Here is a 26340-nt window from a genome sequence, read left to right as displayed (position 1 = left end):
CAATAAATGGCCGACACTCAGAACACTAAAACAAAAGTTATGTTACATGAGGCAGTGGTGACCGTAGTGCATGTATCCAAAGCAAACAAAATACAAGAGGTAGCATACGATATGTTACAAAATGAGACAGTGACATGTGTGCAAGTTACAAAAGCAATCAAAATACAAGTAAAAGTATAATACTGCAATATATGGCAGACACTCAAAACACAAAACACACTGAGAAGGCACTTCTATAGGCATGGAGAACAGAATTTCCTATAATGGAAGGACTTCCTTCAGAAAATATAGGGCGTGAATTAAATTTGGAAGTGTCTTTGAAGGAGGAGAGATTTGAGGTCAGTTTTGAAGGCCTGGGAAGAGGTCGTGGTCCGGAGCTGAGGCGGAAGTGAGTTCCAAATTCTCACCGCGTTGCCTGAAAAGGATTGGGCCATCGATCTTTCCTTCTTGAAAGTGGGAGGTTCAAGCAATACATTTTCTGCATTCCGTGATGGTCTGGAGCCACCAGAGAGTTTCAGTTTATCCACCAGGTAGCGAGGGGAGGATGAGTGCAAGGCTTTGTGGGTGATACAGGCAGTCTTGTAGATAGATCTTGCCTCTATGGGAAGCCAACGGAGGGTGGATAAAATGGGTGTGATGTGGTCGCTTCTTTTGGCCCCATATATGAAGCGAGCTGCTGAATGGAGAACAGACTTCAGGGGGGACAGGTGGGATTTGGGGAGGCCAGTAAGAAGAGAATTGCAGTAGTCCAATCTGGAGAGAACCAGCGATTGGACCAGGGTTTTAAGGTCGTGCTCCGGGAAGAAGCGACGAATCCCCCAAAGAAGGCGCAGTTGGTATCGAGCAGACTTTGCAATGGAATCGATGTGGGAGAGTAGATTGAGTTTTTTGTCGAGTATGACGCCAAGGGATTTTACGCTCTCGACAATGATGGGCTTATTGTTCAGTAGATTAATCTGATCCATCCATGATTGCACTGGGGGAGGAGAGAGTGAGGAGGAGAGGAGGAGGAATTCAGTTTTGGAGGGATTCAGGACCAGTTGATGAGTTAACATCCAGTTTTGAATGGAGTCGAGAGTAGAGCTTAGGAGGGAGAGATCGTGAGTAGAGGCCACCTTGAGGTAGATTTGAGTGTCGTCCGCATATAGATGATAGTGGATCCCGGATTTACTCAGGAGATTTTCCCAACGGTTCTAAATAGAGATTGAACAGTGTGGGTGCAAGTATAGAGCCTTGAGGGACACCTTGACCGGCCGCTAAAGGAGATGAAAGACTGTTCGCTATTTTGATCATTTGGGATCTATCAGAGAGGAAGGAGGCAAACTATTTGAGCACTGTGCCCTCCATGCCCATTCTCTGTTGCAGAGTGTTAAGGAGAGTATTGTGATTGACAGTGTCAAAGGCTGCAGAAAGGTCAAGAAGAATTAGAAGACAAGACTCCCCTGAATCGAGTATCCGCAGTGCGTCATCAATCACTAGCAGCAGGGCTGTTTCAGTGCTGCAGTTTTGAATGAAGCCGGACTGGAAGTTGTCCAGAAGATCATTGTCCTTGATATGGCGAGAGAGTTGTTTCGCTACACATTTTCTGTGATTTTCGCAAGAAAGGGTAGGTTAGTGATGGGACGGTAGTTGTTCGGGTCGTTCGCATCAGCGGTGGGTTTTTTAAGCAGAGGGGTGACCTGCCCAGTTTTGAAGGAAACAGGAAGGGAGCCTTGACTGAGGGAGAGGTTGACCAGAGTGGTCCAATAGGAGAGAGAATGGGTATAGAAGTCAATGGCAATGGCACTAGGGATGGGGTCAAGAGAATGGTTAGAGGGCTTTGTATCGAGGATGCATTTAAGGAGGGCATCATCAGAGATGGGGTCAAAGTTTTGCCAAATGGTTAAGGATTTGCGCTCCTCTGTAGGGGTAGGATGAATGACCTGATCTACAAGTGATTTCACCTTTTCATCAAAGAATATAGCGAATTCCGCTGCTTCCTTTGTGGAATCCTTCAATTTGGAGGTTGGGGGAGAGCTGTTTGGGTTCTTGATGAGGTCGAATAGTTTTTTGGGTCTATTTTTGGCTGAGTCAAGGAGGGATTTGAAGTGCGACGCTTTTCCAAGGAAGATGTGCTTGTGGTACTTGGATCTTGCTGAACGAAGCGTGGCCAGATTTTCGGTGGAGGGCGCTTGTCTCCATTGTTTCTCAAGGACTCTTAGGTACTTCCTTTCTTCATAGAGGGATTTGTTGAACCAAGGTGCTGAGGGAGTGGGCCTTTTCTTTTTGCTTTGGAGAGGAGCGACATTATTGATTTCGACTGCAAGGACTGTGAGGCATTGGGAGGTGAGTTTGTTAACATCTAGGTCCGGGTCTAGCCTTGGAAGTGATAGCAAAGCAGAATCACAGAGGGTACTGAGGTCAATGTTTTTAGTGTCACGGAACCAGGAAGTAGCCCTCTTAGGCTGGCCGAGAGTTATAGAGTGTGATAGCTGAAGAGAGAATGGGATGAGGAGGTGGTCAGACCAGTCTACATGAATAGGGGTAGCGATGGTCAGCAAGCCTGCTTTAGAAATGACAAGGTCCAGGGTTGAGCCCTTAGAGTGTGTTGTTTCAGTTCAGTGTTGGATAAGATCGTTTGCAGAGAGGAAGGTGGCCAGTAAGCTCGCATAGGTGTCTTGAGGCGAGCCTCAGTAGACATTGAAGTCACCCACGAAGATCTGATTGTCACTTTGCGAGTATTGGTCGCTGATGCAGTCCGTGAGTTCCTTCATAAACGAAGGGCTGCTTCCAGGCGGGTGGTAGATAACATGGAATCTGAGAGGAGAGCGGTGGTGCAATTGAAGCTCAAGAGATAGGCATTCAAAAGCGTGGAAGGAGCTGTTCGGAAGAGCCTTAAGTTGAAGGGAGTTTCTAAAGATGACTGCAACACCTCCCCCAACTTTGTCAATTCTGTCATTTCTAAGTATAGAATAGCCTGTTGGTACAAGGAGATCAAACATAGAGTGAGAGGTATCGTTGAACCAGGTCTTTGTGAGGAAGAGCATGTCAATATTGTGCAAGTTGATGGTATCGGATATTTCAAGTCTGTGTTTTATTGCAGATCTGCAGTTGTGGAGCATACAGCGCAGCTCTGTCGCGACTGTTTTGGTGACGGGGGCACTTGGGCTATGAGGGGTGATGGGGATATTGTACCTGTATGAGGGTGCTCTGGAGGGTTTAGGTGGACGAGTGGTTCTGACAGAGGAGATGGTCGGAATGGTGTAGATAGCAGGGTTACTGGTAAGTGAAAGTGGAAGAAGGGTGGCATTCGAGTGCTTCTGAGAATTTGCAGATGACAAGCTATGCTTAGCTATTATGGCAGAGGTCTTCAAACTTTTTTAGGCCCAGCCCCCCGGCAATATTTTTTTAGGAGCCGGGCCCCCCCATCACAAAAATTTCTGGAAGTTGGGATTTAGCATCTTTGACAACCTGTTTAGCCCTGAGGTGTCAGCTGACAAATACATTTCACAACAGCAAAACAACGTTAGCAGGATTTTGTAAAGTTAAGATTTGTGAGTTGGCCCACAACCACTGAACTCATTCAACGCCCTCTGATGGGAAACTTTCTTTTGGGGACAACCATCAGAAGGTCAGTGCATGCACCCCCACCTTTCAGGACCACATATAATACCATGCAGCCTGATCTAGCGAACAAGCAGAATGATGCAGACCTGGCACTCACATCATTCTCAGGGCAAGGTCTTTGCTCTGAAAATACATCTCAACCAATTGAAATTCTCACTGCCATATATGTTTATTTTGTATTATCATGTGAAAGCAGTATAGATACCATGGGCCCTGGTACAGGCAATGAAAATTGCCTCCTTGACTAGAGCTGGGATAGGAAAACACATCAAGTATTGGGGTTTAATGGGCTAAAACTATATTAAGGCTGTGCAGGAGGCTTCTTGACAGCACCATCACAAATGAAAATACTATGGCAAATGGTCAAATGTAATTTAGCCCCAAGCTCTGAAAATAAATGCCTGCATCACAGCAGATTTGCAGTGGCCAAAGTGCTGTTAGCTAAAATGCCAGGACTCACAGAGATAACTCTCAACTGAGACCACTGGACAACAAAGTGCAAGGCTGCTAGGTCATCAGCATTTGCACCGCGCAGTTATGCCTTGTGTAAGACCTCAAAGCGCTCTATTTTTTTTCAGTTTATTTTTATCTAATGGTTCCTTTTTGTCTGGCTATCAGGGTGTTCCTCTGCCTTTTAGAAAGATTCCCAGCAAAGAAAGCATCACCTGGACCTTGAGAAGGTTGACAGAAGTGACTCCAGAATTGTACCTTTTGGTGCGACCCATAAGTAGTAGAATTAGAGTGACTCGGTGTCTGCAATCTGAAGGCCAGCACGTGGTAAAGTTTTTGGATATTACTTTCTGAGTCACTAATATTCCTTTCCCTTTTGGTGGTGTTTAAACCCACCCAAGTTTAGTGAACCTTTCCCTGTTTCAAGTACGTGTACAGTCCATGGAACGGTTGCATGCCCTACGTGTGTGTGTATTTATGTGTGAAATAATATCAGCTTGTCTGATAGTGTGAACACCTGATGTACAAGTATTGTGCTGTGAGGCAAAACTCAATATGGGGGAATAAGGAAATTATACTGCAGGAAAATGTTTAAACTTGACCTACGAGTAGCTTCAAATGTCTAGACAGCTGTGCAAAGAACAGGTGTAAAAGGCAGCAGCTAGGACGCCAAAAGGCACCAGCAAGAAAAGCTAAGGCCAGGGAAGAAGCACCGTTCTCTCTGCAAAGCAGCATGTTTTTATGTTTCATTTTGTATAAAAGTGAAATTTGCTGCCATTTCCTGCCTTTATGCTGCTGTGTCTCAGATTAAAGGAATGTCAAAGTTGAAGCCTCCACATAGTTATTATTTGCTCTGACTGCTGCCTCCAATAGAGTCCTGTTTGCGATGGCCATGATTCACGAGAATAAACAGCAGTAAACGTGTCGAAATGAATGTGGGGAAATCTTTCTGTGAAGCTCGCGCCCCCCCTGAGATGTTTTCACGCCCCCCCTGGGGGGCGCGCCCCATAGTTTGAAGACCTCTGTATTATGGGGTGTGGGGGCGAGGTGCATCTCGTGGGAGGGCGAGTGTTTTCCAAAGGAATTGAAGTGTATGGAAAAGTTGAGATCTTGGAGCTTAAAGCTAAAATGTTAGCTTCAAGTTGGGAGATGGAGGTGATTAGAGAGCCTAGCTTATTTTCCAGTGAGAGTAAGGCAGAGCACGGCATGTTGGGTGACTCGATGGAGACTGGAGGAGGTGCACTTGGCGGTTGAAGGCAGGGAGAGGTGGGGGAGCGGGAGGGGAGTAGGGGTATAGGGTTCAGAGGTGGGGAAGGGTGTTGGATGAGAGCAGGAGTTGGTGCACCAGGGGTGGAAGGGGAGTTGTCTTTGTTGGCGTTGCGCGACGGATAGGAATTAAGGACAAAATTAGGGGGCGATAGAAGAGGAGCGGGGCGGTGGGGCGGAGGGAGAGGGGAGGGGTGTGGGGAGTCATAGGGATGAAGGAGGTTTGGGAGGAAGAGAGGGAAGGGGGTTGGAGAGGTCCTGGCAGCTAGGTGAGGTGGTGGCTGTGAGGATGCGGGTATCTGGCAGAGTGGGGAGGGTTGGGAGATAGGGAAGTTGAAGAAAGGAAGTGGATCAGCTCGGCCCGAGAGAGGGAAAGGATTACCAGGGGGGGAAGAGGGGTAGCACAGCATTGCTGGAGGAGTGTGGGGAAGGGGAGAAAATGAAGGTATTTGTGGGGACATTGGGGTACATAGTGAGGGGAGGGGGAGGGGGAGGAAAAGAGAGGAGGAGGGAATAAGGGGAACATAAGGAAAGTTAACTAGGGGAGAAGGCTGGAGGAGAGGTGGTCTAAGGAAGGGGGTGGCAGAAAGGGATAGGGGGGAGGAGATGAGAATGGAGTGCCGGGATGGTGCAGAATGGACGAGGAGCATGTTAGCTAGAGGTAAGGCTGAAGTGAAGGGGGGGTGGGGGGCATACTGTGAGGGGGGAAGAGTGGGAGGGGAGGGCAGAGGGGCGACCTGTGTCTCCCAAGGGTGCAGCCTATTAGAGAGTGGGGGAGTCAGGGGAGGAGATAGGGAGTAATTGGTGGAGCTAGATGAAGAGTCAAGGGATAACCCGGTCGCAGGGGGGGGGATAAGGGAAGGGAAGAGGTGGTCAAAGAGAGAGAGACAGGTGTCTTTGGCTTGGATCATGACCGTACCGTTGTTATAGAGTGAAATAGTGAGGGAGCCATTGAAACACGCAGAGGGGGAAATTTTTTGCTGTTTCCCATGAGGGATAGAGGAGGAGGATGTGACGTTAAGGGAATTGTAAAAACTGGTGGACCAAGAGGGGATGTCGTACGTGAAAAAAATGAGGTCGTTTTTGAGCCTCCCATAACGACCATTGTAAAACTGATCAACAAAAAGGGAATCAGGGAAACATTCAATGGTGTTATGCTTAAAACTTTTTGCTGCAGCTTTAGTCAGGTTAGAAGGGTAAATGATTTTGTAGCAATTAATTCCAGACTTAATTCGAGTGGTGGACATGTTGGGAAATTGTGGAGGAGTAGGGTGGTGGGGATGTGAGAAGGGTGTTAAGGGATCTGAGCTATTGTGGAGTCAGGAAGGTGAGGCGATTAGGAACAGGTTGTTACATCAGAACAGGACTGATTCAACAAGATAGGGCTGTAGATGGAGTGGTGTAGGAGGAAAATCGCTGTACTTAGCATCATCCTGTGACATAAATCACATTATGCATAATATCACAATAGGTGCCAAACGCAATCTACACTCAAGATAACAGCAGTCTAATATTAGACACATACCTCCTAAGTATCTCCAACATTAGGGGCAAAAAGCCCAGGGTGGAACATAATCTGACTAGCATAAACCAAAGTATGCAAGACAACCTCCAAATCATAAAGAAAAACACAGTTAGAGGTAGCCAGAGCAGGGTCTGAGAATCATATTACATGAAATACATTTCCTAGCACCACAAATACACATTAGGGCCTGGCGCCCTACAGATCTCCCGGTCCCCCTGGTCAACTGGCCATCTCAAAGAGGTTTGAATGCCCTGTGTCCAGAATGTCTGGGCTGCTGCCAATGCAGCGAAAGACCAGGGTGCGTGCTTGCGCAAATCTAAACGTTGCAGCTGGCACTAAGTGCTGCGCAGCTGTGAAGAAATGGGGCAGGGAGTGCACCTCACTTCAAACTCAGACAGACTTACCCCCCAAACTAAGAGACAGGAGGAGGACAACTTTAGTCGTTTCACCTGTTGGGAGAGAATTTATCTGCCCTTAATGTCCCTTCAGGGCCCCAGTCTTGTGGTTGCTCCTTGCACGCCGTCTCTGTCACCTACGCCCCTCTTTCGTGCTAATGCAGGGTGGCTGACAGTGTTGATCCTCAGCGTTAGTTTTTGAGCTCTATTCTCCTCCGTTGGCTACTGGATCTTGGGTAGATTAAGGGTGCTGCCCGGTTGAGGATTTGCTGCGCTCCTCTTTATACTGAGGGGTCTGACACACTAAGGGTCTTGGCGGCTTTCACTACCTCGTGTGTTTATCATCTTTTGGTTTGGGGCTTTTATGTAAACTCTTCGTTACCTCTGCTCCCAGCTGAACCGACCCTACATTAGTTTGCAGTGGATGGTTGTGCTTGTCAATTTTATTTCCCGATCCCTGCAATTTTTCTCTTTATTCTTTCTGGCCATCTGGTTCACAGCTCCTCACAACTGGTACAGATGGAAGCGTTCTGCGTCCTCGTGCTTACCTATGTGTGAGCCGTCTGTCTTGTCAGGTCGTCATACTCTTGATCAAACTGTGGGACTCTTAAGTGGTTGGTGTTTACGCTTCCCCGGAGAAGAACTACCTGGTCTCCTAAACACCTCGGGGCAGATTTATGACGACTGGCGCATCCCTGCATATCAGCAGGGATGCGCCAGTTATTATGCGCCACAGCTGCGCCACCATGGATGCGCTGCATTTATAATGCGGCGCACCATGGGGCAAAAACGGCACAGATGCGTGACGCATCTGTGCCGAAAAGTGGCGCATTGCTGGAGTTGCGTCGCAAGCGCGACGCAGCTCCAGCAATGATCTGGGGGGCCCTATCTGTACAATGCTGCGTCAATCCTTACGCCTGCTTCAAGCAGGCGCAGGGTTTTGACGCAGCATGGGCCTAAAAGTGACTGAGTGAAATCTTTTAGGAGGCGTTCCTGCGCCGGAACGCCCCCACCTGCCCTGGAACGCCTACATGTGGCGCAGGGCTTTACAACGTGACGCATCTAGGAGATGCGTCACGTTTGTAAATACCCTGCACCATGGGGCAGGATTTGCGCCGCTGCTGCGTCACAAAAGTGACGCAACGGCGGCGTAAATGAGGCGCAAGTGCAACATAAATCTGCCCCCTCGCACCTTACGCCGACTCAATTGCCGCTCACTGTATTTTAAAAAATAAGTGAAGCATCAGAGTGCCGGGTTGTCCAAAATGGCCGCAGGTTCTACCTGCCAGGATTCGAACATTAGCCTGCAGGTCACACACAATGTCAGCAGGGAGAGTCACTCGGTGACCTGGCACTTGGAAAGTCAAAAGTTCAAATTAATAAAGTTGGCATTTTTCCCTGCGGGCCTAGGCGTGGGTAAACATTAAACTGGAGTCTGTTCATGGACGCTGCGTTAGCAGAGTGCCAGCATACTGCAACAGAGGGAGTTCCTAATTCATCTTTCAATTAAATGGTGCAATTTTACCCTGCCTCTGAACAGTGTGCAGACAACCCTAACGATGAATCATTCTACCCATTGACATCATTATTGCATCTGTTTAGCACAGTTTGGGATGTGCAACACTGGTGTCACTGGTGACAGCTGCACGCTACATACAGAGAACCGCAGGAGCGCTTTGAGTGACCCACCGTCTTCACATTACAAAGAAGAAAATGGCACCCGTCGGCTCTTTATTCATTTTGTTTCCTGGAAAAAGCAAACGTCCTGGACAAATTATAAAACAGGAGGCTGTGTTTTAGAGAAGTGACAGTAAATGATGCACGAACATCTGTGAAACATGGTCACCTGTTGTCAACTTTTGAAATACTTCTGGCCCAGCTGTTGTAGCATGATGGCATGTAGTGAGGCCGTTGCTTACGTAGGTGAACGTTGCTAAGGTATCTGAAAAAAGGCATTTTCCATTGACTGTTTTGTAAAGGAAAATGGTCAAATTCTGTCTATGTAATTGTCTTCTTTGTAAGGCCCCTTTCTAGCAGGAAGTTGAGAGTTCACTGTTAATTTAGGCAAACTTCAAACTTTCAAAGCATACGAGCTTATGGTGACCATGTATTCATCATAAAAAAGTTCCAAATGCAATCTTGAATGAACCCAGTATGTTAGTGAAACTGCCCACATAAGTAAACATTTTAGAAAAAACAAGCATTTGCAATGCAATAGGTCTCGCATTTGTGAGAGTTAGAGCTATTGGCATTGTAAATGACAATGTTTTTATGTATGTTTTTTGGTTTGGAGTGGAGTGAATGTATATGGTTTGGAATGGTTGAATTGAACTTGTTAGTTGTGGAATTGTGTGGGGTGGAATTGTGTGGTGTGTAGCGTATTTGTGTAGTGGAATTATATGACAAGGTGAACAGAAAGGGGCGAGAGCTGCACAGAGTGATGCTGGGGTGGTGCTGAGTGATGCTGAGGTGGTGCTCAGGTGATGCTGTGCTGGTGCTTAGGTGGTGGTGAGTGATGTTGAGTTGGTGCTGTGCTGATGCTGAGTTGGTGCTGCACTAGTGTTTTCGCACTGATGAGGAGGTGGTGCTGTGCTGATGCTCAGGTGGGGGTGAGTGATGCTGAGGTGGTGCTGTGCTGATGCTCAGGTGATTCTGAGTGATACTGAAGGTGTTTTTAGTGATGCTAAGTGATGCTGTGGTGGTGCTGAAGTGGTGCATGAACTCAAGATAAAGGTGATGCTTAGGTGGTGCTGAGTGATACTGAGGTGGTGGTGAGTGATGCTGAGGTGGTGCTGAGTGATGCTTTGGTGGTGCTCAGGTGGTGCTGTGCTAGTGCTTAGGTGATGGTGAGTGATGTTGAGTTGGTGCTGTGCCGATGCTGAGTTGGTGCTGCTCTAGTGTCGGTGCACCGATGAGGAGGTGGTGCTGTACTGATGCTCAGGTGGGGCTGAGTGATGCGGAGGTGGTGCTCTGTTGATGCTCAGGTGATTTTGAGTGATACTTAAGGGGTTCTTAGTGATGCTAAGTGATGCTGAGGTGGTGCTGAGTGATGTTGTGGTGTTGCTGAGTAATGTTGAGGGGGTAGTGCTGAGCTGGTGCGCAGGTGGTACTGAGTTGGTGTTGCTGCTGAGGTGTTTATCCTTGTGATGATAAACTGATAACAGTTTATCATCACAAACTACTTTTGAGTGCTTTTTGCAGCATATATGTGGCAAGCACATAGACGTGTGTGAGGGATGTGTGTGTACGGTGGGAGCTACAGGGATGGGGGATGTTAATTTGTGAATGACAGGAAATTCCAGAACCAAACAAGATGTGGAAGAGGTCTGGGTTTCCACTCTAACCACTGACAATAATCCAGAGATGCAGGTTAAACAAGAGACTGACGCGACAAACAGCAAACAGAGCATGCGCACAAAGCGCTGATTACTAAAAAAAAGTAACAATTCATGATTTGAAAATACCACAACCAGGTTACGTAAACATTTTTAAAAAGTCACACAATTGTATAATGACCATGACCTGCAAATCCCACCCGAGAGTCTGCAACCAGGGAGTAATTACTAGCCACATGGGCCATCCATCGCTATATGCTACGTTGGTAGCAACATGTGAGTAGGGCCTTCTCTCTAGGGTGTACAAAAAGCTTCAACTATTACTATGGAGCATAGTTATCCGTATATGCAAGTGATACGGACACCCCCCTGATCCCACACCCTATGGGCATGTGTAATGGGAATGGGGTGCCACGGGGCTCTGGTGCAAGTCTGTGTACATGTGCCCTGGTAGGGTGTCCCATGTCCCTGATCCTTCACCCTGTGTGCATGCAAATGTGAAAGGGGTGCCACGGGGCTGTGCTGAAAGTTTGTGTACATATGCCCTGGTAGGGTGCCCCAGTCCCCGAGCCCAGACCCTGTGTGCTTGCAAACCTGTGTGCATGTGGGGGAGGAGGAAAGCCACGGGGCTCTGCTGCAAGTCTGTGTACACTTACTCCAGTAGGGTGGCCCACTGTATATGTGCACATAAAATGTACCACTAAGAAACGATTTTACAGTGTGTGTGTAAGCATGGGAAGAGTAGGAAGGGGGTTCTGCTGTCTGTCTCTGCGCATGTACCCATGTGCCAGATCCCCACATCCTGTGTGCATGCAAACAAGGGTGGGCACGCAGAGGGACGCTAGTGTTGGGAGACTATGTATATGTACACGTGAAAGGTGCCAAGAATTCCTGACTTTGCAGCAAGGAGGAGGGTGCCAGAGGGTTTCGATGCCAGTCTGCGTACATAAACCAAAGGAGGGTGCTACCGAACTTGTATCCCACAAACTTATGTGCATGCAATTGGGAGGGCCAGGGCTTTAAGTGGGATGAAAAAACTGGAGGTCTCTAAAAGAGGTGTGACAAGCCTGTGTGCTGTATATAAATATCTCTTGTGTTTGTTTTAATAGTCTCTAAGAGAGTTTATTAAATTCAAACATGATGTTTGTGGCACACTGCACTGAGTAATCATTGTCCCTAAGGACACAGAGGGCAAAAGGGGGTCCCAGGGGAAGCTTGCCAAGCTATGTATTGCTTTAAACCCTGGTATTTCCTTAACATCTTGTGTAAGTACTTAAATAGCATGCATGCGCTAGTGTGCTGTGTGTTTTGAAGGTAAGCCTTCATTTTACTGTTGAGCGTGAGTTGGGGCGCATGTCACATTACAAGCTTAGCTGCCCTCCTTTGAGCAACGGCAGTGGCAAGGAATACGACCTGTTAACAATGGATGCCCACGGACGCATCTGTCCTCCACCATACCACATAAATTAATACACAACATAATTGAAACTTAAGGAATCCTTGCTCATGCATTTCAAAACTTGTTTTCTTTAATGTAAATTTGGTGCAGTTTAAAAGTCACCTTAGCATGGCTCTCGCTTCAGCATGGAGGCTAAACAGCTACCATGTTTGTTTACTTACTTGTTTAACCCCAGAGGTGGTTGCCCCCAGCACCAACATAGATATATGCATCCATCTTACAATCCTGCCCCTGCAGCTCAAAAAGTGATCCAGCAATATCAAGCGGTAGAAGGAGGAAAAGGTGTGACAAAAGCAGAAAAGGCACAGTCTTTAAATCATTATTTAAAACTAGGCCAGTGTCCGACCTAGTGCCACCTATTACTCACCTTATTCATACGTATTGCTTGTCCAGGGATGATTGCGTTTTCCCAACAACCCCACATCCAGGAGGAAAGGCCGGATCCACTCCATAGGATATAAAGCTGGGGAGCCGCAGAAGGTTCCTAAGTGACCCTAGCCACGTTGCTCCTATCGAGCAGAGAAAGGAGGCATGGCAGGCCGGGATGAATGCTATTAAAATAACATCCTGGGCTCCTCTTTGGGTTAAAGTTTATTTGCTGGATTTGTAAGGGAGATGAATAGGGCAGAGGTGTTACGTGTGACTCGCGTAGCGTGAGTCAACTTAGCTAGGCCTGCCCACCGTCTGTTATTTTGAGGCCAGGGTAATCCAAGCCCCATTGGGACCCGTTTCGAAGCTGGACCAGGCCCACTTAAAGCTCTTGGTTTTATGGGTTTATGGTGGTAGTCTGTGTACGTGTATCCAAGGAGAGTGCCACACAGGATCCCACAGCATGTGTGCATGTAAAGGGGGAGAGGGGGCACCAGGGGGTACATGCACTACTGGACTGTGCCACAGTACTCTAGCTCCACAGCTTGTGCACGTGCCAGGCTCTCCTTCAGAGAACCCGTTTCGAGTCTTGGTGTCGGCTCAACATCCTTTGATTCTGGGCACACTGATGCCCATGTAAAGCGCTCCAATACCTTTGGGTACAGTTTGCGCTATATAAAAGTGAAAAAAATAAAAATGGGACTGGTTCTGACAGTTCTGCCTCGTTAAAATGGTTGCTATGTTCTGGGGACAGCTTCTCTTTCCCGTAGAAACTACAGGCAAGCACCGTGTTCCTGTATGCTGGATACACACATGATGTGGGACACTCCTCTGAGAAGTACTGAAATTTAAAATAAGGCTTTGACGCTTAAGGAAGGTGACCCGTCTGCGCAATGGTGTAATACAGGAATCCTGGAAACGTCCTGATGCAGTCTGGAAGTAGCAAATCTGAGCCTTCTGTACTACTTCTTGTGACGCAGAGCAAGAATAACAGTAAATCACTGGTACGTGTTTACATTCGTAAGTTGATGTTCCCACAACAATATATTACTATAAGACGTATTTGGGTGTTTCCACATTTCCTTCAGTGACCTGGGCAATCTGAAGATGTAAGGGGGGTTTTGGGAGGGGGAATGTTGCAGCCATGTACACAGCGCAGTGCTTGCACTGTGAGCCGACCCTGACAGAGCCTGGTGAAAGCAGAAGGATATCTAGGTATCTTAAATGGAGGTATGGGAGGAGTAGTCCCTGTATAGGTGCGTACTGGGCAGGATCGGATTGGGGCCGAAAATAGGTCTAACCTGGTTAGCCAGTCCCAAATCCGGCAGGGGGTTAAGGGGAGATATGTTCCTTCTTAGTTAAAAGTGTTTTGTTGCAGTTCTATATAGTGCAAACTTGACCCTAAGGTATCGGAGTTGCCTTTACACGAGCACCAGTTGCGTTACATAAGATCCTATTCATTTTTGGAAGGCACGGGGAGATTTAGTAATTTGCTCAGAAACACAGGCTGTTGATCCGTCGCTGAGACTGGAACCCGGTTCCTGAGTTTCAAAGTTGGCAGGTCTCGTTACTCCACATCCTTATTTTAAAGTTATTTATAGAGGGCCTGTACCCTGCACACCAGTGCTAGACTGGGCTATTTGCATTAACGGTGAAAATTAACGCGTTGTTTCTACGAGTCATTCAGTTTTCACTTTGGGGAGCCTCAGGAAAAAGAGCATTCTGTTTGGAAACATTTCATAAAAGGGAAGGAAGGGTTTGTCCAAGGCTCCTCAAATAACAGCAATAAACGTACTTCACTAAGAACCGGCATGTTAATAAGTAAATAAACACGTGCAACGGCAATGTGGAGCAAGGTGCGGTAATAAACGTACTTTACTAAGAATTGGCATGTTAAAAAATAAATGAAAGCAGAGGGCAGGAGGGTTGTGCTCAAACGATGCGAGCCGTGCACGTGCACATCGCCTGTCCAGGGGCGCACATGTCCTGTCTCCCTTCGGCCAAGAAACCGACAACAATAGGTCTCGCCAAGGCGAGCAGCGCGCATGCACTGCGTCGCTAGGCGAGACCTAATAAGGCGTTATTTCTCTCCAGTGCACCATATATAACTCTCACATAAGCATTGATACTGCTCAATGTGAGACATCCCATTTCTATCAAATGGTCCATAACATTGACTGTTAGTATTTGATCTGAACCTAGAATATCTCCCAACCCCGAACATTGTTCTCACATGAGCTTGGAAAATGCTTCCATAACAGTCAAGAGGTTGGCCTCACAAACCACCCCTCATCTGCCTTCTCTGCATGGAGTAGCATTTTGTTTTTGTTTTGTCTTCTACAAAAAACCTTTTTATCTCACTTATTTCCTATATTCAATTCCTCTATTTTACTCTGACACAAACTCACTACTAGATATGTTCTGTATTACTAATATTTTGTAAAGATATTAAACACCTTAACTAAAGTAATGGTCAAGAGGGAAAGTGTTCTAGGGGCGTGGCTAAGCGCGCTGACAAGATGGCCGCAAGCGAGTAAAGCTCCAGCCGATCGGTGCCGTTATCCTGGCATTTTCTCCCGGCTGGGCTCCTCGCGTACTCTGGGCACTGGCGGGGGTGAAGTTAAGGCCCCCCCGACGTCACGGTGCGAGCGCTGGCGGGCGCGACTGCCGCAGAGCCCCGGCGTCACTGCATGGAGTTCGCGGCCGGCAGACGAAGCGCGGTGGGCGTGTACCGCGGCTGGCCGCTCCAGTAAATTTAACCCGCGGCTCGCCACGAGAGCCCGGGCCGCAGTGACTGCAGCGTCGGTACGGGAGGAGGCGGGGCACCGCTGACACATGGACGTGTGGTGCCCTGGACCGGAGATAGCGGCGGAAGTGGGGCTTGCTATGAGACGCGCGGCTGGGGCTGTGCAGGTGTTGTGAGTCCCCCGAAGAACAGCCCGGCCAACGGCAGAGGAGCGGTGGTGATAGTGGCCTGCTGGAGGCATTGCGGGGCGGACGGCCTTATGACGTGGACCCTCTTGTGGACCCTCGAGGCGTTGCCGAGGTCCGGTCTGGGTGCCAGGAGTGACTTGGTGAGTGACAGGGCAGAGTGCCGAGAAGCGAAGCCCTCTGGGGGACCACGCGGGACAGTAAAGAGGTGGTGAGGTGGCTGAAGCACTGAAGTGGATTTCCCCCCCACGTGCAGTTGCAGAGTGGGAGACCTGGCGCTGAAGACGGGGATGGCTCTTGCGGGGGCGGACTGTGCAGTGACATGGTATTTTCGATGCCGGGGTCAGAGGCCCGGAGGCCTGATGGGTGGTCGGTAGCTGCACTGGAGCTGGACAAGGCAAGGAACAGTGACGGAGGTGAGGGTGCCTGGTCGGCAGTGATGCGGGGAAGCGCCTGGATCTCGATCGCTCACCACTGGTGCAGAGAAGTGGTGGTGGCGCCGCAAAACCCCCCCCTACATGCGGTTAGGCGCCATGTGACGTGGAGACGGCGGCCATTTCGCGTGAGGCCTTGGCATAGCTGGTGCCGGGAAGCTGTTTGGGGTGTGTCGACGCCGATACAGCGACGGCAGCGTCACAGTGGTGCCTAGAAGAGGGCGTGAACACAGGAGCAGCCACTGAGGAGTGCAGATACCGATGCCTAGGCGGCAGAGGGGAGGCCAAAAAGAGATCCGGGCATAGCGGAAGAGTGGCATGCGACAGCTGATGTGGTCCTGTGGCGTCAGCAAGTAGCGGGGAGCTGGCGTCTCCCGGAGTGTGACAGCAGACTTCGCAGGGAGGGCTTTGGCTTTCCCTCTCTGCTCCGCACTCTCGCGGCGGTGCAGGAAGCCTGCGGCGTCGGGCCCCTTCTGTGGTGGTAAATCGCGGAGTTGAACCCGGACAGCCCACCTGGCGACACGGTCCCGCCAGATGCCTACAGCTCAACAGTTGGTCATGGGCCGGCTACGAACACGCCAAAGGAAAGCCGGACGCTGACTACGGGCTCGGGCCACATGGCGGAGAACCGCGAAGAGTGCGTTGAGCCTCAGACTCAGCAGCGCCAGACCCTCCAAGACATCCAGCCAGTTGTGAACAACCACACTGCCACCCTGCAGGACTTAATAGACCGCGTCCACACGCTGGAGGATCGGGCTGAGGATGCTGAAGGGCGCTCCCGGCGCAGTAATATCAGTGTGGTGGGTCTGCCAGAAGGCAAAGAGGGACGACAGCCGGAGCAATACATCGAGGGATGGCTTCGAAACCTACTTGGCCCAGAGCTGCTTTCTCCACAGTTTGTGGTGGAGCGGGCCCACAGGGTCCCAGCGCATCGGCCCAGGCCGGGGGCCCGACCCGTCCCTTCTTGTTTAAACTCCTTAACTATCGGGACAGAGATGTGGTGCTCCGTGAAACCAGGAAGATGGGCGCAATTCACGTAGGAAGTGGACAGGTGCTGTTCTTCCCGGACTACACGGCAGGGGTTCAAAAGTGTCGTAGCAACTACCTGGCGGTGAAGCGCCGCCTACGGGACCTGGAGATCTCATACTCCCTGCTGTTTCTGTCACGCCTCAGAGTGGTCACAAAGGAGGGGACCCGCTTCTTCGATGCCCCATCAGAGGTTTGGGACTGGCTGGAGGAGACCGGGCGCAGTGATGGGCAGAGACCGCCGGATTTGGAGGCTGGCAATCACCGAGGGAAGAGGCCCCGGCGAAAGAGGGGGAGAGGGTCCCGTAGAGATGTGGGAATGGGCCTGGGGGTGGCTCCTAGCCCGGAGCGGATACGTCTGGAGCGCCAGGAGGCACTGGCGGTGGTGGCAACACTCGGATCTCCTGATGGTCGGGGAGAGGCGGACGCTCACAGGCATAGCGATCCTGAGACCAGCGGCTCGTCTTCTCCATCCACCACGCTCTCTGAAGACCAGTTGATGCCACTGGTGACCCCCCAGGCCTCTGAACAGATCATGTGAACTGAGAACGTTGTTGAGATGGTACCCACTGCCATGCACGTCTTTGAGAGACAGACGACGTGATCCGGTGATCGATGTTTAGAGACCTAATGTGTAAAGTGAGAGGCGCTGTGTGAGGATGGGGAGGTGTCTGACTGGCAGCTGTGCGGGGGAGGGGGGTTGCGAGTCCCGAGGGAGGGGCCCCCCGGGAGGGAGGGATGGCACACCAAGTAGTATCTGCAGCTGGAGGCGCAGGTAGTAGAGGTTAAGCCCCCCGCCGATGCCAGCCCGTGCCCGGTCACGGGAGACATCCGCAATGCGCACGTGAAGGCACCACAGCGGAGGAGCAGCTTGCGGCAGCCAAAGCCACGTACAAAACCCTGTTAGCCATTTCCTTGGCTTAGTTATTCATCATAGGCGTTAGCTTGCAGTTTGGACGAATGCTCGCACCGGGGTTTGCCCTGACGGTTATATCGGCCTTGTTGTTAAGTTTGCGTGCTTGGCCTCACGTGAGGGTTTCTTTGTTTTGTTGTTGTTTTTTAATGCAGCGCTCCGATTGACTTATAGGGATCCTGTGCCCCACGCTGGCTGGGTTTACCCCGGCCCCGCCACCTATCCACCATACGATTGTTCCAAATGGCCACCACCAATATAATCACATGGAATGTCCGAGGCATGCACACGCCAGCGCGTAGATACTCCGTTTTCGCTTATCTGCAGAGACACAAGGCGGCCATAGCTCTCCTTCAGGAGACTCACATGACTCAGGTAGAAATAGATCTGTTGTACGCCCGCTGGAGGGGACAGGTGTTCGGCACCACTTACTCAGCGCGAGCCAGGGGTACATTGGTTTGGGTGCGGGCAGGCATCCCGTTCACGTGTATGGAGTTGCTGGTCGATTTGGCCGGGAGATACACATTAGTGCACGGGCGACTTAATGGGCAACGTGTATTGCTAGGTTCACTGTACGCCCCGAATGTTGAGCAACCATCATTCCTTGCCTGTTTGTCTACGGTGTTGTCGCCGTACGTGGGTCTCCCTTGGCTACTAGGCGGGGATTTCAACTTGGTCCTTGACGTGCACCTACATCGGTCTTTCCCGCACCTCCGTGGTACACAGGTAGGCTCGAACGTGCAGGCGTTGACAGACTGGATGTCGCGCTGGCTCTACTTGATGTGTGGCACAATTTACACCCCGAAGACCGCGTCTACTCATATTATTCAGCAGTACACGACCTCCATGTGCGTCTTGATAGGGTGCTGAGCTCCTATCCATTACTTCCCCTGTTAGATCAGGCTGAATATCTTGGTCGGATGCACTCAGATCCCAACCCCCTCAGGTTGTGTCTTCGGTGGAGCCCTGACCGTCCCCCGGTTCCTACGTGGCGCCTCCAGTCGGTGGCTCTGGAAGATATGGAATTCCGCGCCTCTTTAAGCACCGCGATAGAGCAGTTTTTTTACCTCAACGAGGGCACCACGAGCAGCGAACTGATAGAGTGGGACACCCACAAGGCCTGCATCAGGGGACATTGCTTTGGCGCGACGTGGAACATCCGCAAGCAACTCATGATGTCACTTGCTGCCTTAGAATCTCTCCTAATTTCGTGCGAGTGGCTCGGGGAGGGCGGTGGTCGGGACTCAGACCAACTGCTAAGACTTCGGGCGCGCCACGCCGAACTGTTGGAACGCCTGCGTTGCCACAACTATGCGGCACATTCGGCCCGAGTTCATGCCACATCAGATAGGGCGGGAAGACTGCTGGCCTGGCTGCTCCGACGGGAGACTGCTCACTCCCCGATCTGCGCTATACGTGGGTCTGCAGGATCGTTAGTGTACACGCAGTGGGAGATCCACCAGGCGATGACGGCGCATTATGCATCTCCGTATTGGTCGACGCGGTGCCGGCAGGCACACGACCTAGACCGGTTTTTGGAGGCTGCTGGCCTGCCCACGGTTCCGGATATGCACCAGGAGTCACTTGAGAGCCCCCTCACTGCGGACAAGATCAGGGATGCGGTTACCTCTCTGGCCGCTGGGAAGGCGCCGGGTCCCGACGGGCTGCCGGCGGAGTATTACAAAACTTACAGGGAAACGCTGATCCCCAAACTTCACACTCTTTATCTGACCGCTCTTGAGGAATGTGCCCTGCCCAGGTCAATGCGAGAGGCCTATCTGGTTTCCCTGCTCAAGCCCGGGCGGGATCCCACTCAACTGGGGTCTTACCGCCCCCTCGCCCTACTTAACACGGACTATAAAATCCTGGCGAAGGTGTTAGCGGAGCGCCTAGCGCCGGTGGTACTGGCGCTGGTGCAGGCAGACCAAAACAGCTTTGTACCTAAGCGTAGCACTTCGCTTAACCTGCGGCGGTTTTTCCGTGTAGCGACAGACAGTGTCCAGCAGTGGCCCAGGGCGGGCTGCCTGGTTTTAGACCTTGAAAAGGCCTTTGACTGTCTGGAGTGGGGATTCTTGGTGGCGGCTTTGTCACACTTCGGGTTGGGCCTCGGCTTCCTTCAGCTTGCAGCCCTTCTATACAAGGATCCCACAGTGAGAGTGAGAACTGGGCCATACATATCGGACGCCATCCCTGTTGGCCGTGGCACCAGGCAGGGGTGTCTGCTTTCTCCTCTCCCGTTCGCGCTCGCGATGGAGCCGCTGGCGGCTGCACTTCGTGGGGGGCTGGATGACGGCATTCCGCTGGGCGACGCGACACACCAAGTGTCCCTCTATGCGGATGACCTGTTGGTCTTTGTCAGGGACGTGTCTCGCGTCCCTGTCGCTCTGGAGCGCATCCTGCTGGAGTTCGAGGCCCTCTCGGGACTTCGGGTGAATGCTGCTAAGTCCTGTCTCTATGCGTTCGGGGCTGACACCCGGGATCCCAACTATCGCCTTGGGGGTGTCCAGGTGCAGTGGCGGCCGGACACCTTTCGCTATCTGGGTATCCAGATCTACCGCCAGCCGGCGGATCTTCTGGAGGGCAACCTGGGAAGAGCTGTATCTGCAGTCCGGGCTCAGATGAAGTTCTGGAGTACACTCCCTCTCTCGGTCACCGGCCGAATAGCATTGGTTAAGATGGTGGTCTTGCCCCGTCTCCTGTACTATTTCGTCAACCTGCCTGTTTATGTCCCGACGTCTTTTTACACGTGATTGACACGGTCCCTTCGGGACTTCCTGTGGGGTGCCGCGTGACACAGGGTCGCATTGTCCAAACTGTGCCTCCCCGCGGGCCAGGGGGGACTCGCAATGCCGTGTTTTGAACACTACTACCTAGCGGCGCAGCTTCAGTGGATAGCTCGCTGGCTGGCAGACAGAGGCCGCAAAGACACCGCGACTGCAGTGACCCCCCCCTTTCATTGGCCGACCTCCTCGGGCTCTTTCAACCGGCTGCGGGGGTGGCGAGGCCTGCACCGTTGTTACTAGTGGCGGCCTATAAATGCTATCGTCGGTGTCTCCGTCTCACCCGATGTAGGATCCCTTATGCCCCGTCTATACCACTCGAGGGCTCCCCTAGTGGGCAGGGGGTGCTTAGTGCATTGGAGTTGGAGGGCTGGCACGCGGCCGACATCCACACCTTAGGGGACCTCTACCGAGATGGGACCCTTCTTTCATTTACCGCCCTGGCGGAGGAGACGGGACTGGCTTCTGGCCATTTTTTCCGCCACCGGGCTCTGGTGGCGACGCTGGCGGACCATTGGGGAGACCTAAGTGAGGAGCCAGAACAACATTAAATGGTACAATACCTACATGTTATGGGGCGGGGAGACACCTGGTTAAATGGTTTGCGGCGTCTCTGCGCACGCATACGGCGGTGAGTTTGGCGCCATTACGTGGTAAGTGGGAGGTGGATCTGGGTCGTCCCATGACTGACAAAGAATGGGACGGGGTACTGCAGGGCCCGAGGAGAGTTCCCAGGAACATGCGCTTTCGCCAAATACAGTTCTTCATCTTACACAGAGCATACCTCACGCCCGCTTCTATTAACAGGTACTTTCATCGCAAGGATGCATGCTGCCCCCGCTGTGCGGAACCGGATGCTGACCTGATCCATGTGTTGTGGAGCTGCTCTGTGTTGAGCGCCTACTGGCAGACAATACGGGAGGCACTCCACGAGTGCACAGGCCGTGCCATTCCATTTGTGTGGTCAGCCTATTTACTACACCTTTTCCACAGAACACATTCCGTAAAAGTCACCTCTAGATTCATAGACCTGGGGATGGTGGTGGCGAAGCGGCTTCTTACTAAATGCTGGAAGGCGAATACCCCTCCACACACAAGGGCATGGCGCGGCTCCTTCCTGGTATGGGCGAAGGTGGAGGGAGTGGCTCTCTGGAGGGAGGAAACGTTGGGACTTAGGATGGCACCCATAGCGGCCCAGTGGGAGGCGTTGTTGCAGTCCATGCTGCGGTCGGGAGCGACTACCACGGAGGTTGGTGAGGGACACGCTGAGGGAGCCGTCCTGGGCGGTGGGGAGCTGACCTGTCCGGCAGCGTGCCATGGCGCAAGACAACGTAGCTTTAGTCGGAGCGGCGAGGCATAGGAACACACACAGCACAGTCCGTACAATGTCTTGAACAGGGTGTGCGGGGCCTGAGAGGAGGTGGCCCAGGGGGCGTTGGGAAGTTAATGCTTAGACAAGTACCGGGCACTGCTGTTGTTGTCATCGTTGTTGGTTCGCAGGGGCAATGGTTACCCTACTGTGTAGTCTTTGTTATTGACAAAAGAATTGGTTATCTGTTTATGGAGAAACACCAGGGGAAAGTGGGTGCAACAGTAATATGTTTTACCTTAGGATCACCCTGACAGGATAAGGCTTTAAGATGTATGGCGGCTTAATAGTTGAAGTTGCTGCCGTGGAGGCCTTCATTGTGATAAGGGACCGAGAAATGCACCCATTCTTATAGTTATTTGTATGCCAGTATGAATATTTCAATATAAGTCAAATGTAGCTGCGCATTATTCTGCTTCACGATGCATTGTATATCATTTAAAACTCAACAAACAGATTTCTAAATAAAATAAGAGGGAAAGTGTTCTACACATATTGGTGCCGATCACGATCCGGTAAAAAAATTGCCCGTCTGACTCGTATCCGGTCTTTTTACCGTACGAATCGTACAAGTGCCGTACAAACTGGCAATCACGATTCGCATGGTAAAAAGCCCATACGAGTCGCATTGGGAATTATTCCCCACACGTCCTCGGGTCGAAATGTGTCCGACACCTCCCCGGACGATTTACCGTACAAACGTGAAAAGTGAAGTTCGACCGCGGAATTACGATCCATCCCGTGCGTCCGATGTCACAACCGTATGGAAAAAACACCGTCCGCACCGAACTCCCATTGCAACCATGGAGACATGTGCCCGCATACGCGCCGAACCACCCCCCCAGCCCCCGTGAGTACGCGCCGTACCCCCCCAGCCCCCGTGATTACGCGCCGTACCCCCCCCAGCCCCCGTGAGTATGGGCCGAACCCCCGTGTATGTACGGTGCGAACCCCCCGTGTATGTACGGTGCGTACCCCCCTGTGTATGTACACCCCTGTACGTGTCGAACCCCCCGTGTATGTACGGTGCGTACCCCCCTGTGTATGTACACCCCTGTACGTGTCGAACCCCCCCGTGTATGTACGGTGCGTACCCCCCTGTGTATGTACACCCCTGTACGTGTCGAACCCCCCCGTGTATGTACGGTGCGTACCCCCCTGTGTATGTACACCCCTGTACGTGTCAAACCCCCCGGTGTATGTACGGTGCGTACCCCCAGCGCTTCGCACCGTACATACACGGGGGGGTTCGACACGTACAGGGGTGTACATACACAGGGGGGTACGCACCGTACATACACGGGGGGTACGCACCGTTCATACGCGGGGGGTACGCACCGTACATACGCGGGGGGGTTCGACACGTACATACACGGGGGGTTCGACACGCACAGGGGTGTACATACACGGGGGGGTACGCACCGTACATACACGGGGGGTTATGCGCGTACTCACGGGGGCTGGGGGGGGTACGGCGCGTACCGGGCCCCCAATTCCACTTGCATCGCGGCATACTTCGCTTTTGCGGCACTTTTCGGGTGCCGTAAAAATATTGCCGTCCGGAGCGCTGTCGGTTCGAATTGTACTTCCTGGTTCGTGAAACGCGGCCTGAGAGCGTCCCGACGTCACGTAGGCGCTTTGCCCGGATCCCATTTGTATGTATCTTTTCGTCGGTCGGTGTTTTGTACGACTCGTACGGAAATGGTGTTTCCGTGCGAATCGTACTTGCATGTTTGTAAAGTTTTACAACCGGGTACGAGTCGGACGGAAAAAAGCCTCCGCCCGACGGTTCGTACCCGGTTTTTCCAGGATCTTAATCGGCACCATTATCTTTAGGTCTTTAGGAACTCTTTAATTGTTAAAGACATTGTGTACTTATCATGTAAGAATATGTAAACTCTCTTCAAAATTAAAAAAGAAAAGTGTATTAATATGCAGAACTCTTTCATCTTAGTGCATCAGACTAAATTACTACGCACCCTACGGCACCCTGCCCCTCACCTTGCTGGCATCAATGCGGCCTCAGGCATACTTTTTGGCCCCTTAGCTTTAATCAAAATATTAGAAATGATACAGAATTATTATAGTCCAAAAAAGGTTTATCCAGTTTTGAGTGGGGATTCTCCACCCATGACATTTTGAGAGGATGTGCCACACAGACCATTCTCCTAAGGTCGATGCATGTGATTAAGAGTTCCCAGGTAATGGCTTTAATATTTCATTCACACGCACACAGCAACAGTCTGAAAAATACTCAGGTATAGTGATAGGAGAAGACTGAAAGTTATCAAAAAAATACACCCATTCACTTGAATGCACTGGACACTTGTTTATGAAGAATTATCCTATTAGTACATGTACAATGTGTACCTGTCTGATATTAATGTACAAATATCCACACTGTCATGCTACATAGTGCAAGCATATGTAGGAATCACAACTTCCTGAGAAAATATACACGCTGAGATTGAACATTAAAAAGTACACTTAAGCGATGGAAACAACACACAAACACGTGTAACTCATAAACATCATATGTTGAATATATATAAATATACGTTTGTCTCTTGGTCTTTCTATCTCTGTGTTTGGCTCTCTCTTTCTCTCACTTTTTGACAGCCCTCTGGATGCTAGTGACACCTTCGAGGAAACTAGTAGCCTGATTGACACAGTCAACAAGATGACTTCAAAGTTACCTATTTTCTTTTTCTCAGAAAATGCTAGTGCACTGTTATTGTGAATTTACACAAAAGTGTCTACTATACACATTTCTGCAACACACGTACTGACATTATTTTATATTTTGACAATATCTACACAACAACAAAAGGCTACTTCCACCATCAAATATTTTGCCTTCAAGTAAGCTTACACTGGAGTCTGGGTGGTACATTAACCAACTTCTAGAAGAAGAGGAAAGTGATTTTTGCCCAGGATTACCAGTTTTTAACAAGGAGGTATTTTGGTAGGTTGAACATAGGTGCAAACTGTTGAGTTTCTTTCAGTGATGCTGATTTGTTTATGTAGAAAGATGGTCAGAATTGCTCTAATCCTGCTGGGTATAGCAGGTACTTTCTAAAATAGAAGTTCACACACCTACCTTTGACACGAAGGACCAGTAACGGTAACACCTTTCTTCCGCATTCGTGGAGTTATCATCTATGACTTTGCAGACTATGAGATCTGGGCTTTCTATATCCGAGCAAAGATGTGTTGTCATGCAGGCGACGACGTCTCCATTCAAGAAAACAGATGTTGCCCACATGAGCAAGGGGAAGAACAGTTGTGACCAAAATCGACGTGAAGACAAGCCGGCAAACTGAGAACAGGATATTTGCCCCCAGCGCCACCTCCCCCACTTCCATGTCATCACATTTAGTATGGAGAAGGCAACTCCGGGAAGCAGGAAAAACAAAATCCCAAACCACAAATTGTGGTCTCTGTGGCATGGGCATGCAAATGCAAGCTGTAGCATATCCTGGAGTCCCACAAAAATACTCCCCAGCACTCCCCACAGCAAGAGTCTCAGGGGGGCCCATGCTGTGAGGTCTTTGATTGCTGATCCTGTTGTAGGGGGGCTTGACTGCGCAGCAGAAGACATTTTAAAATGATTTTTGTGTCCCACTTCTGACGCCTGATACCTTAGAGATGTTATGTGGAGTGAGATGTCCTCACACGCCTTAGGCTTTGCAGAGGTGCGCCTGATTTCCTGTACGAAAATATCCGCAGGTGTCAGCACTTAAATATTGTTGTCCACGCCCACAGTTGGCACTGATTGGCATAGGTGATATGAGGTACAACAGGAGGGCAGGAACAGTGTAAATTGCTTCCGGCCGTGAGTGGAATATAAATCTGCAAACCAGCTCCCTTCGCTCCAAACACTTTTAGCCAAATAGCAGGTTAGATTTGTATTCTATATTAGGGATAGAGCAGTTCTCTCAGCTATAATTTGGTGAAAGGGTTTAAAATAGAAAACTAAGTGACTGCATGAATAAAAAGCCTTTTTCATATTTGCATGTATGCAGAATGGACATGGCTCATATGTATTTAAACAGGAATTCAGAAAAGTTTCCCAGGAGTACTTTTGGGAAACTTTGTGATTTACAGAAATTCGAAAATCAACATTAAAATAGAGGTGTAACTTACAACTTAACATTTTAGAATTTCTTTTAGAATAGGGAATACTTTGTTTTTTAATGTAATTTTATTTTTGTCACATTTTACAATAATAGGCAAAATAAACTGTAAACACAATCTTTTATGTACACAGTGTTATCCTTTAAATGAACAAATTCTATAATATCTAAGCAAATATGACAGAGTAACTTGCCCATGTAACACACTGTCCACCGCCTCATTTAGAGTTGGGCTGAGTATTTTGTTAATAAAGCCCCCGTTGACTCAGTCACTGGAATATTTTCTCCCACAGCCAGACGGACTAGGGGGCCGTTGAAGGAAGAAGGCCTTTACCCCATCCGCCGT

General features: G+C 50.2%; 1 protein-coding gene across 1 annotated transcript in view; it reads right to left on the bottom strand.

Annotated features, from left to right (window-relative positions):
* LOC146859201 (uncharacterized) overlaps window positions 1-25548 on the bottom strand; it is a 102487-nt gene extending 76939 nt beyond the window's left edge. Inside the window, exon 1 of the mRNA XM_085646945.1 lies at window positions 24959-25548. Within this exon, the coding sequence (XP_085503071.1) occupies window positions 24959-25459 (501 nt within the window). The 5' untranslated portion in view covers window positions 25460-25548. The remainder of the gene's footprint in view (window positions 1-24958) is intronic.
* Between the last annotated feature and the right edge of the window lie 792 nt (window positions 25549-26340).

The sequence above is a fragment of the Triturus cristatus genome, chromosome 3_2 (assembly GCF_964204655.1).
Source record: "Triturus cristatus chromosome 3_2, aTriCri1.1, whole genome shotgun sequence".
In the NCBI taxonomy this organism is placed as follows: Eukaryota; Metazoa; Chordata; class Amphibia; order Caudata; family Salamandridae; genus Triturus; species Triturus cristatus.
The sequence above is the reverse complement of the archived record's forward strand: the minus strand, read 5'-3'. Positions and strand labels throughout refer to the sequence as shown.